At 41.3% G+C, this 13,294-nt stretch overlaps 3 protein-coding genes across 3 annotated transcripts; all 3 read left to right on the top strand.

The window, feature by feature from the left end:
• Positions 1–642: 642 nt before the first annotated feature.
• LOC131982809 (zinc finger protein ZFP2-like) lies at positions 643–7,368 on the top strand. The gene is made up of 4 exons (XM_059347430.1): positions 643–854; positions 1,267–1,707; positions 3,376–3,720; positions 5,473–7,368. The coding sequence occupies exons 1-4, from the start codon at positions 683–685 to the stop codon at positions 6,846–6,848; spliced, it is 2,334 nt and encodes a 777-aa protein (XP_059203413.1). The 5' UTR covers positions 643–682; the 3' UTR covers positions 6,849–7,368.
• Positions 1,797–3,175, top strand: LOC131983970 (zinc finger protein 25-like). Its single transcript, XM_059348818.1, has one exon. The coding sequence runs from the start codon at positions 1,860–1,862 to the stop codon at positions 2,652–2,654; it is 795 nt and encodes a 264-aa protein (XP_059204801.1). The 5' UTR covers positions 1,797–1,859; the 3' UTR covers positions 2,655–3,175.
• A 64-nt stretch (positions 7,369–7,432) lies between the features above and the next one.
• On the top strand, positions 7,433–13,161 carry LOC131982808 (zinc finger protein ZFP2-like). Its single transcript, XM_059347429.1, has 4 exons — positions 7,433–7,451; positions 7,560–7,904; positions 9,407–9,751; positions 11,715–13,161. The coding sequence occupies exons 1-4, from the start codon at positions 7,433–7,435 to the stop codon at positions 12,866–12,868; spliced, it is 1,863 nt and encodes a 620-aa protein (XP_059203412.1). The 3' UTR covers positions 12,869–13,161.
• The last annotated feature ends 133 nt before the right edge of the window (positions 13,162–13,294 follow it).

The raw sequence follows: 13,294 nt of genomic DNA, 5'->3' as shown, positions 1-13,294 counted from the left end.
TTTTTTTTTTTTTTTTTTTTTTTACACAAGTGTGTTATCTCGAAATAACGAGATTTTATCTCGTTATTACGAGATACTATCTCGAAATAACGAGATTTTATCTCGTTATTACGAGATACTATCTCGAAATAACGAGATTTTATCTCGTTATTACGAGATACTATCTCGAAATAACGAGATAACATCTCAAAATTTTTTTTCTTCACTTGCGGTTCAGGGCTTCCGTAAAAACATTTGTCTAGTCTTACTTTACTTTTTTTTTTTTAACTTAGTACTTTGAATGCACCGTGGGTTTTCCTATTAAATAATTGGGGGAAAAAATCCTAATAGTGCTGTTTTTGTTTAAGTTTTTACTTTATTTTCTTAATCGATTTGTTTTGACTTTTTTTTTTCATTTCTTATTTTACATAAAATTATTATCAGCGAAGTGACAAAAATATGTCTGTTACCTAAAAAAAAGTAGTAGCTTATAAAAGATTAATCGCTGTAATAAATGCTTACTATTAAATAAAATGCCATCAGTTGAAAGCGGAACAAAAGCACTTCCTCTTCCTCTGTCGGAACCTAAACAGTGTGACAGCAGAAGTAAACTACACAAGCTCATTGAATAGAGTTTCGGTTTTAAATTAGCGCGTAGTGATTGTAGCGATGACTAAATGTGTTTAAGTTGTATTAAGCAACAATGACTACAATTGAGAGTTTGAGACAGTTTGTCAGCGAGCGGCTGGCAGCTGCTGCAGAAGAAATATTCGGAGTTATTGAGCAAACTGTCGTCGTTTACGAGGAAGAGATCGACCGTCAGCGCAAACTGCTGGATATCGTCTGGAAACCCAAAGTAAAGTTACACAGAATAGGTATGTATATACTTGTTTTTATTATTTCAATAACATAAAACAGAGGGGGTCGATATACATACAATCAAAATAGGTAAAATATACTGGTAGTACTAATCTGCAATTTTATCATCACCGAAAAAAACAATTTCCTGATTGCAGTGTAGTCAATACCTGCACCTCTGAGGAATCAGCACAATCATGGCTAGAAGTCTTTGTTCAGAATAACACAGTTATAATGACAGAAATAATAAAATTGGGTATACTGGTTCAGTCCCATGTTTGAGTAATTATAAAAACAGTTAGAATGTGATTATACCAGCCCAACTGTACCTACCGTCCTGCCTCTCGACACTGATTGGTCGCAGGTTTCACATGAGAAAGACAGAGCAAATATTTCGGCCTTTTCTGTATCCCGTTTCTGTCCCCTCAGAGCTCCAACAGCAGCATCTCTGTAAGGAGGAGGAGGTTCTTGCCGGCCAGCCGCTCTGTATTCAGGAGAGCAACTCCAGTCCGGATCAAGAAGACCCAGATCCTCCACAGAACAAAGGGGAACAGCAGGAACTCTGCACCGGCCAGGAGGGAGAGCAGCTTGTCCTGAAGCAGGAGACTGATGCCAGTATGTTGACTCCTACTCATGAGGAAAGTGACCACGGTGAAGCTCAGACTGTGAACTTGAGTATTGATAAAACTCAGAATGCGGTGGAGGAGATGCCCGCTGAGAGCCAAGATCAGAACGGAGGCCAGCATGGGGACTCAGGATCAGCTAGAAATGCAGAGCCACAACTAAAGAGGAGACTTCGCAAAAACAGAAGTCACAGTAACAATGTAAACAACGCTGACATGTCGGAGATTCACCGCAGAACTCGGACAGGTAAAAAGCCTATTGAATGTTACACATGTGGGAAATATTTTAAGTACAACTATTTATTGAAGTTACACACAAGAGTCCACACAAATGAGAGGCCAAATTCTTGCGAAACATGTGGGAAACATTTCAAAAGTAATTATAACTTGACAGTCCATATGACAACCCACTCAGTTGAGAAGCAGTACCTTTGCAAGACCTGCAGGAAAAGATTTAGAACGCCAACAACACTGACCCGTCATATAAGAACCCACACAGGTGAGAAGCCGTACAGGTGTAAAACATGCGGTACACATTTCAAGTGTGAAGATCATTTGACAGTCCACATGAGGTCTCACACAGGTGAGAAGCCGTACCTTTGCAAGTCCTGCGGTAAAAGATTTAGTGCACCAACAACATTGATCCGTCATATAAGAACCCACACAGGTGAGAAGCCATACCCATGTAAAACATGTGGGAAAGATTTCAGTCGTGACGATACATTGAGAGTCCACATGAGGTCCCACACAGGTGAGAAGCCGTACCCATGTAAAACATGCGGTACACATTTCGGGCGTGAAGATCATTTGACAGTCCACATTAGGTCCCACACAGGTGAGAAGCCATACCTTTGTAACACCTGTGGGAAAAGATTTAGTGAGCCAACAACGCTGACCCGTCATATAAGAACACACACAGGTGAGAAGCCGTACACGTGTACAACATGCGGGAAAGATTTCAGTCGTGACGATACATTGAGAGTCCACATGAGGTCCCACACAGGTGAGAAGGTGTACACTTGTAAAACATGCCACAAAGATTTCAGCCAAAAAGTACATCTGAAAGTCCATATAAGAACCCACACAGGTGAGAAGCCGTATTCTTGCAAAACATGTGGCAAATGTTTCACAGTTAATGCTCAGTTGAAAGTCCACATGAGAAGAGCCCACACTGATGAGAAGCAGAACAAGTGAGGAGCCACGTAATTTAAGTTCTTGTAGAAATGTTCTTTTTTCTCGAATCACATTCTTAAAATATTTGAAGATCGAACTGAAACTCCTTTGTTGCAATTTCTACATCTTTGTAATTGAATGTAAAATATTTTCTTCCAACACGAGATGTCAGTATCTTTGTGTAACGTTTTTTTAATGACATTGTTACTTCTATGTATGTTTTCAAACAGTATTTCTGTATTTTAGTTTCACAGTGAGTGCACAGGTGTGGCTGTTACAGTCATGGTGTGATCTGGATGGTTGTTATTTTTCCCAAATGTCCATTTACAGTGTTAGAATTACTTTTTGTTTACAGTTAAACAAGATGACTTTAAACCCATGTTCTTCACATAATATTTGATAATTTTATATAAAGCCTTTTACACTTCTTTGCAAGAAGTCAGATCTTACCTTATACTGGCATCACTCATCTATTTTTTTTTAGAAATCTTGTGAAATGTGCATTCTTTTCGCTATTTTAATAAATTAACCCATTCATGTGTCTGACCAAATTTGAGTATACCGGTTCAGTCCCATGTTTGACTTAATATAAAAACAGTTAGAAAATGTATATACCAGCCCAACTGTACCCAACGTCCTGCCTCTCGACACTGATTGGTCGCAGGTTTCACATGAGAAAGACGGAGCAAATAATTCCGGCCTTTTCTACAATCACAGAAGTATCCCGTTTCTGTCCCCTCAGAGCTCCAACAGCAGCATATCTGTAAGGAGGATGAGGTTCTCGCCAGTCAGGAGGGAGAGCAGCTTGTCCTGAAGCAGCAGACTGATGCCAGTATGTTGACTCCTACTCATGAGGAAAGTGACCACGGTGAAGCTCAGACTGTGAACTTGAGTATTGATAAAACTCAGAATGCGGTGGAGGAGATGCCCGCTGAGAGCCAAGATCAGAACGGAGGCCAGCATGGGGACTCAGGATCAGCTAGAAATGCAGAGCCACAACTAAAGAGGAGACTTCGCAAAAACAGAAGTCACAGTAACAATGTAAACAACGCTGACATGTCAGAGATTCACCGCAGAACTCGGACAGGTAAAAAGCCTATTGAATGTTACACATGTGGGAAATATTTTAAGTATAACTATTTATTGAAGTTACACACAAGAGTCCACACAAATAAGAGGCCAAATTCTTGTGAAACATGTGGGAAACATTTCAAAAGTGATTATAACTTGACAGTCCATATGACAACCCACTCAGTTGAGAAGCAGTACCTTTGCAAGACCTGCGGGAAAAGATTTAGAACGCCAACAACACTGACCCGTCATATAAGAACCCACACAGGTAAGAAACCGTACCCTTGCAAGACCTGCAGGAAAAGATTTACTGCACCAACAGCACTGATCCGTCATATAAGAACCCACACAGGTGAGAAGCAGTACACGTGTAAAACATGTGGTACACATTTCAGGCGTGAAGCTCATTTGACAGACCACATTAGGTCCCACACAGGTGAGAAGCCATACCTTTGTAACACCTGCGGGAAAAGATTTAGTGTGCAAGCAACATTGATCCGTCATATAAGAACCCACACAGATGAGAAGCCGTACAGGTGTAAAACATGCGGTACACATTTCGGGCGTGAAGATCATTTGACAGTCCACATTAGGTCCCACACAGGTGAGAAGCCATACCTTTGTAACACCTGTGGGAAAAGTTTTAGTGAGCCAACAACGCTGACCCGTCATATAAGAACCCACACAGGCGAGAAGCCGTACACGTGTACAACATGCGGGAAAGATTTCAGTCGTGACGATACATTGAGAGTCCACATGAGGTCCCACACAGGTGAGAAGCCGTACCTTTGCAAGACCTGCGGGAAAAGATTTAGTGCGCTAGTAACACTGACCCGTCATATAAGAACACACACAGGTCAGAAGGTGTACACTTGTAAAACATGCCACAAAGATTTCAGACAAAAAGTACATCTGAAAGTCCATATAAGAACCCACACAGGTGAGAAGCCGTATTCTTGCAAAACATGTGGCAAATGTTTCACAGTTAATGCTCAGTTGAAAGTCCACATGAGAAGAGCCCACACTGATGAGAGGCAGAACAAGTGAGGAGCCACATAATTTACATTCTTGTAGAAATTCTCTTTTTCTCAAATCACATTCTTAAAATATTTGAAGATCGAGCTGAAACTCCTGTGTTGCAATTGCTACATCTTTGTAATTGAATGTAAAATATTTTCTTCCAACACGAGATGTCAGTATCTTTGTGTAACGTTTTTTTAATGACATTGTTACTTCTATGTATGTTTTCAAACAGTATTTCTGTATTTTAGTTTCACAGTGAGTGCACAGGTGTGGCTGTTACAGTCATGGTGTGATCTGGATGGTTGTTATTTTTCCCAAATGTCCATTTACAGTGTTAGAATTACTTTTTGTTTACAGTTAAACAAGATGACTTTAAACCCATGTTCTTCACATAATATTTGATAATTTTATATAAAGCCTTTTACACTTCTTTGCAAGAAGTCAGATCTTACCTTATACTGGCATCACTCATCTATTTTTTTTTTAGAAATCTTGTGAAATGTGCATTCTTTTCGCTATTTTAATAAATTAACCCATTCATGTGTCTGACCAAATTTGAGTATACCGGTTCAGTCCCATGTTTGACTTAATATAAAAACAGTTAGAAAATGTATAAACCAGCCCAACTGTACCCAACGTCCTGCCTCTGGACACTGATTGGTCGCAGGTTTCACATGAGAAAGACGGAGCAAATAATTCCGGCCTTTTCTACAATCACAGAAGTATCCCGTTTCTGTCCCCTCAGAGCTCCAACAGCAGCATATCTGTAAGGAGGATGAGGTTCTCGCCGGCCAGGAGGGAGAGCAGCTTGTCCTGAAGCAGCAGACTGATGCCAGTATGTTGACTCCTACTCATGAGGAAAGTGACCACGGTGAAGCTCAGACTGTGAACTTGAGTATTGATAAAACTCAGAATGCGGTGGAGGAGATGCCCGCTGAGAGCCAAGATCAGAACGGAGGCCAGCATGGGGACTCAGGATCAGCTAGAAATGCAGAGCCACAACTAAAGAGGAGACTTCGCAAAAACAGAAGTCACAGTAACAATGTAAACAACGCTGACATGTCAGAGATTCACCGCAGAACTCAGACAGGTAAAAAGCCTATTGAATGTTACACATGTGGGAAATATTTTAAGTATAACTATTTATGGAAGTTACACACAAGAGTCCACACAAATGAGAGGCCAAATTCTTGTGAAACATGTGGGAAACATTTCAAAAGTAATTATAACTTGACAGTCCATATGACAACCCACTCAGTTGACAAGCAGTACCTTTGCAAGACCTGCGGGAAAAGATTTAGAACGCCAACAACACTGACCCGTCATATAAGAACCCACACAGGTAAGAAACCGTACCTTTGCAAGACCTGCAGGAAAAGATTTACTGCACCAACAGCACTGATCCGTCATATAAGAACCCACACAGGTGAGAAGCAGTACACGTGTAAAACATGTGGTACACATTTCAGGCGTGAAGCTCATTTGACTGACCACATTAGGTCCCACACAGGTGAGAAGCCATACCTTTGTAACACCTGCGGGAAAAGATTTAGTGTGCAAGCAACATTGATCCGTCATATAAGAACCCACACAGATGAGAAGCCGTACAGGTGTAAAACATGCGGTACACATTTCGGGCGTGAAGATCATTTGACAGTCCACATTAGGTCCCACACAGGTGAGAAGCCATACCTTTGTAACACCTGTGGGAAAAGTTTTAGTGAGCCAACAACGCTGACCCGTCATATAAGAACACACACAGGTGAGAAGCCGTACACGTGTACAACATGCGGGAAAGATTTCAGTCGTGACGATACATTGAGAGTCCACATGAGGTCCCACACAGGTGAGAAGCCGTACCTTTGCAAGACCTGCGGAAAAAGATTTAGTGCGCTAATAACACTGACCCGTCATATAAGAACCCACACAGGTCAGAAGGTGTACACTTGTAAAACATGCCACAAAGATTTCAGACAAAAAGTACATCTGAAAGTCCATATAAGAACCCACACAGGTGAGAAGCCGTATTCTTGCAAAACATGTGGCAAATGTTTCACAGTTAATGCTCAGTTGAAAGTCCACATGAGAAGAGCCCACACTGATGAGAGGCAGAACAAGTGAGGAGCCGCATAATTTAAGTTCTTGTAGAAATTTTCGTTTTTCTCAAATCACATTCTTAAAATATTTGAAGATCGAGCTGAAACTCCTGTGTTGCAATTGCTACGTCTTTGTAATTGAATGTAAAATATTTTTTTCCAACACGAGATGACAGTATCTTTGTGTAACGTTTTTTTAATGACATTGTTACTTCTATGTATGTTTTCAAACAGTATTTCTGTATTTTAGTTTCACAGTGAGTGCACAGGTGTGGCTGTTACAGTCATGGTGTGATCTGGATGGTTGTTATTTTTCCCAAATGTCCATTTACAGTGTTAGAATTACTTTTTGTTTACAGTTAAACAAGATGACTTTAAACCCATGTTCTTCACATAATATTTGATAATTTTATATAAAGCCTTTTACACTTCTTTGCAAGAAGTCAGATCTTACCTTATACTGGCATCACTCATCTATTTTTTTTTAGAAATCTTGTGAAATGTGCATTCTTTTCGCTATTTTAATAAATTAACCCATTCATGTGTCTGACCAAATTTGAGTATACCGGTTCAGTCCCATGTTTGACTTAATATAAAAACAGTTAGAAAATGTATATACCAGCCCAACGTCCTGCCTCTCGACACTGATTGGTCGCAGGTTTCACATGAGAAAGACGGAGCAAATAATTCCGGCCTTTTCTACAATCACAGAAGTATCCCGTTTCTGTCCCCTCAGAGCTCCAACAGCAGCATATCTGTAAGGAGGATGAGGTTCTTGCCGGTCAGGAGGGAGAGCAGCTTGTCCTGAAGCAGCAGACTGATGCCAGTATGTTGACTCCTACTCATGAGGAAAGTGACCACGGTGAAGCTCAGACTGTGAACTTGAGTATTGATAAAACTCAGAATGCAGTGGAGGAGATGCCCGCTGAGAGCCAAGATCAGAACGGAGGCCAGCATGGGGACTCAGGATCAGCTAGAAATGCAGAGCCACAACTAAAGAGGAGACTTCGCACAAACAGAAATCACAGTAACAATGTAAACAACGCTGACATGTCAGAGATTCACCGCAGAACTCGGACAGGTAAAAAGCCTATTGAATGTTACACATGTGGGAAATATTTTAAGTATAACTATTTATTGAAGTTACACACAAGAGTCCACACAAATGAGAGGCCAAATTCTTGTGAAACATGTGGGAAACATTTCAAAAGTAATTATAACTTGACAGTCCATATGACAACCCACTCAGTTGACAAGCAGTACCTTTGCAAGACCTGCGGGAAAAGATTTAGAACGCCAACAACACTGACCCGTCATATAAGAACCCACACAGGTAAGAAACCGTACCTTTGCAAGACCTGCAGGAAAAGATTTACTGCACCAACAGCACTGATCCGTCATATAAGAACCCACACAGGTGAGAAGCAGTACACGTGTAAAACATGTGGTACACATTTCAGGCGTGAAGCTCATTTGACAGACCACATTAGGTCCCACACAGGTGAGAAGCCATACCTTTGTAACACCTGCGGGAAAAGATTTAGTGTGCAAGCAACATTGATCCGTCATATAAGAACCCACACAGATGAGAAGCCGTACAGGTGTAAAACATGCGGTACACATTTCGGGCGTGAAGATCATTTGACAGTCCACATTAGGTCCCACACAGGTGAGAAGCCATACCTTTGTAACACCTGTGGGAAAAGTTTTAGTGAGCCAACAACGCTGACCCGTCATATAAGAACACACACAGGTGAGAAGCCGTACACGTGTACAACATGCGGGAAAGATTTCAGTCGTGACGATACATTGAGAGTCCACATGAGGTCCCACACAGGTGAGAAGCCGTACCTTTGCAAGACCTGCGGAAAAAGATTTAGTGCGCTAATAACACTGACCCGTCATATAAGAACCCACACAGGTCAGAAGGTGTACACTTGTAAAACATGCCACAAAGATTTCAGACAAAAAGTACATCTGAAAGTCCATATAAGGACCCACACAGGTGAGAAGCCGTATTCTTGCAAAACATGTGGCAAATGTTTCACAGTTAATGCTCAGTTGAAAGTCCACATGAGAAGAGCCCACACTGATGAGAGGCAGAACAAGTGAGGAGCCACATAATTTACATTCGTGTAGAAATTTTCTTTTTTCTCAAATCACATTCTTAAAATATTTGAAGATCGAGCTGAAACTCCTGTGTTGCAATTGCTACATCTTTGTAATTGAATGTAATCTTGAAATCTTGTGAAATGTGCATTCTTTTCGCTATTTTAATAAATTAACCCATTCATGTGTCTGACCAAATTTGTGGCATTTTTATTTCTATAAATTTAACATTTTCCCATTGTGGAACTAATTAAGGAATATCTTGTGTTATTTTAAATCTAAAATTGAGTATACCGGTTCAGTCCCATGTTTGACTTAATATAAGAACAGTTAGAAATTGTATATACCAGCCCAACTGTACCCAACGTCCTGCCTCTGGACACTGATTGGTCGCAGGTTTCACATGAGAAAGACGGAGCAAATAATTCCAGCCTTTTCTACAATCACAGAAGTATCCCGTTTCTGTCCCCTCAGAGCTCCAACAGCAGCATATCTGTAAGGAGGATGAGGTTCTCGCCGGCCAGGAGGGAGAGCAGCTTGTCCTGAAGCAGCAGACTGATGCCAGTATATTGACTCCTACTCATGAGGAAAGTGACCACGGTGAAGCTCAGACTGTGAACTTGAGTATTGATAAAACTCAGAATGCGGTGGAGGAGATGCCCGCTGAGAGCCAAGATCAGAACGGAGGCCAGCATGGGGACTCAGGATCAGCTAGAAATGCAGAGCCACAACTAAAGAGGAGACTTCGCAAAAACAGAAGTCACAGTAACAATGTAAACAACGCTGACATGTCAGAGATTCACCGCAGAACTCGGACAGGTAAAAAGCCTATTGAATGTTACACATGTGGGAAATATTTTAAGTATAACTATTTATTGAAGTTACACACAAGAGTCCACACAAATGAGAGGCCAAATTCTTGCGAAACATGTGGGAAACATTTCAAAAGTAATTATAACTTGACAGTCCATATGAGAACCCATACACGTGAGAAGCAGTACCTTTGCAAGACCTGCGGGAAAAGATTTAGAACGCCAGCAACACTGACCCGCCATATAAGAACCCACACAGGTGAGAAGCCATACTCATGTAAAACATGCGGGAAACATTTCAGGCGTGACGATGCATTGACAGTCCACATGAGGTCCCACACAGGTGAGAAGCCGTACCTTTGCAAGACCTGCGGTAAAAGATTTAGTGCGCCAACAACATTGATCCGTCATATAAGAACCCACACAGGTGAGAAGCCATACCCATGTAAAACATGCGGGAAAGATTTCAGGTGTGACACTCAATTGACAGTTCACATGAGGTCTCACACAGGTGAGCACCCGTACCTTTGTAACATCTGCGGGAAAAGATTAAGTGCGTCAGCAACACTGATCCGTCATATAAGAACCCACACAGGTGAGAAGCCGTACACGTGTAAAACATGTGGGAAAGATTTCAGGTGTGACGCTCAATTGACAGTTCACATGAGGTCTCACACAGGTGAGAAGCCATACCTTTGTAACATCTGCGGGAAAAGATTTAGTGCGCCAACAACACTGATCCGTCATATAAGAACCCACACAGGCGAGAAGCCGTACACGTGTAAAACATGTGGGAAACATTTCAGCCGTGACGATGCAATGACAATCCACATGAGGTCCCACACAGGTGAGAAGCCGTACCTTTGCAAGACCTGCGGGAAAAGATTTAGTGCGCTAACAACACTGACCCGTCATATAAGAACCCACACAGGTCAGAAGGTGTACACTTGTAAAACATGCCACAAAGATTTCAGCCAAAAAGTACATCTGAAAGTCCATATAAGAACCCACACAGGTGAGAAGCCGTATTCTTGCAAAACATGTGGCAAATGTTTCACAGTTAATGCTAAGTTGAAAGTCCACATGAGAAGAGCCCACACTGATGAGAAGCAGAACAAGTGAGGAGCCACATAATTTAAGTTCTTGTAGAAATTTTCTTTTTTTTCCTCAAATCACATTCTTGATAAAATATTTGAGGATCGAGCTGAAACTCCTGTGTTGCAATTGCTACATCTTTGTAATTGAATGTAAAATATTTTCTACCAACACGAGATGTCAGTATCTTTGTGTAACCTTTTTTTTTATGGCATTGTTACTTCTATGTATGTTTTCAAACAGCAATTCTGTATTTTAGTTTCACAGTGAGTGCACAGGTGTGGCTGTTACAGTCATGGTGTGATCTGGATGGTTGTTATTTTTGCCAAATGTCCATTTACAATGTTGGAATTGCTGTTTTGTTTACAGTTAAACAAGATGACTTTAAACCCATGTTCTTCACATAGTATTTGATAGTATTATATTAAGCCTTTTATACTTCTTTGCAAGAAGTCAGATTTTACCTTAGAGACCGACTGGCATCACTCATCTATTTTTTAAGAAATCATGGGCCTGAAATGTCGTCCTTTTTGCTATTTTAATAAATGAACTCATTCATGTGTCTGACCAAATTTGTGGAATTTTTATTCTCTATAAATGACAATTCTTGAAACCATTAAGTTTTTCCCATTGTTGAACTAATAAAGGAATATCTTGTGTTATCTTAAAACTAAAATTGGGTATACCGGTTCAGTCCCATGTTTGAGTTATTATAAAAACAGTTAGAAAATGTATATACCAGCCCAACTGTACCAACTGTACCTACCGTCCTGCCTCTCGACACTGATTGGTCGCAGGTTTCACATGAGAAAGACGGAGCAAATAATTCCGGCCTTTTCTACAATCACAGAAGTATCCCGTTTCTGTCCCCTCAGAGCTCCAACAGCAGCATATCTGTAAGGAAGATGAGGTTCTCGCCGGCCAGCTGCTCAGTATTCAGGAGAGCAACTCCAGTCCGGATCAAGAAGACCCAGATCCTCCACAGAACAAAGGGGAACAGCAGGAACTCTGCACCGGTCAGGAGGGAGAGCAGCTTGTCCTGAAGCAGCAGACTGATGCCAGTATGTTGACTCCTACTCATGAGGAAAGTGACCACGGTGAAGCTCAGACTGTGAACTTGAGTATTGATAACACTCAGACTGCGGTGGAGGAGATGCCCGCTGAGAGCCAAGATCAGAACGGAGGCCAGCATGGGGACTCAAGATTTAGAACGCCAACAACACTGACCCGTCATATAAGAACCCACACAGGCGAGAAGCCGTACACGTGTAAAACATGTGGGAAACATTTCAGCCGTGACAACGCATTGACAATCCACATGAGGTCCCACACAGGTGAGCACCCGTACCTTTGCAAGACCTGTGGGAAAAGATTTATTGCACCAACAAAACTGACCCGTCATATAAGAACCCACACAGGTGAGAAGCCGTACACGTGTAAAACATGTGGGAAACAATTCAGGCGTGACGATGCATTGACAGTCCACATGAGATCCCACACAGGTGAGAAGCCCTACCTTTGCAACACCTGCGGGAAAAGATTTTGTGCGCCAACAGCACTGATCTGTCATATAAGAATCCACACAGGTGAGAAGCCGTACCTTTGCAAGACCTGCGGGAAAAGATTTAATGTGGCAGCAGCACTGACCCGTCATATAAGAACCCACACAGGTGAGAAGCCATACCCATGTAAAATATGCGGGAAACACTTCAGCCGTGACGATGCATTGAGAGTCCACATGAGGTCTCACACAGGTGAGAAGCCGTACACTTGTACAACATGTGGTAAACATTTCAGTCGTGACGATACATTGAGAATCCACATGAGGTCCCACACAGGTGAGAAGCCGTACCTTTGCAAGACCTGTGGGAAAAGATTTAGTGAGCTAATAACACTGACCCGTCATATAAGAACCCACACAGTTGAGAAGCCATATTCTTGCAAAACATGTGGCAAATGTTTCACAGTTAATGCTCAGTTGAAAGTCCACATGAGAAGAGCCCACACTGATGAGAAGCAGAACAAGTGAGGAGCCACGTAATTTAAGTTCTTGTAGAAATGTTCTTTTTTCTCAAATCACATTCTTAAAATATTTGAAGATCGAGCTGAAACTCCTGTGTTGCAATTGCTACATCTTTGTAATTGAATGTAAAATATTTTCTTCCAACACGAGATGTCAGTATCTTTGTGTAACGTTTTTTTAATGACATTGTTACTTCTATGTATGTTTTCAAACAGTATTTCTGTATTTTAGTTTCACAGTGAGTGCACAGATGTGGCTGCTGCAGTCATGCTGTGATCTGGATGGTTGTTATTTTTGCCAAATGTCCATTTACAATGTTAGAATTACTTTTTGTTTACAGATAAACAAGATGACTTTAAACCCATGTTCTTCACATAATATTTGATAGTTTTATATTAAGCCTTTTACACTTCTTTGCAAGAAGTCAGATTT

This window comes from Centropristis striata, chromosome 13 (genome assembly GCF_030273125.1).
Source record: "Centropristis striata isolate RG_2023a ecotype Rhode Island chromosome 13, C.striata_1.0, whole genome shotgun sequence".
Lineage (NCBI taxonomy): Eukaryota > Metazoa > Chordata > Actinopteri > Perciformes > Serranidae > Centropristis > Centropristis striata.
This window is presented reverse-complemented; position numbering and strand designations above follow the sequence as displayed.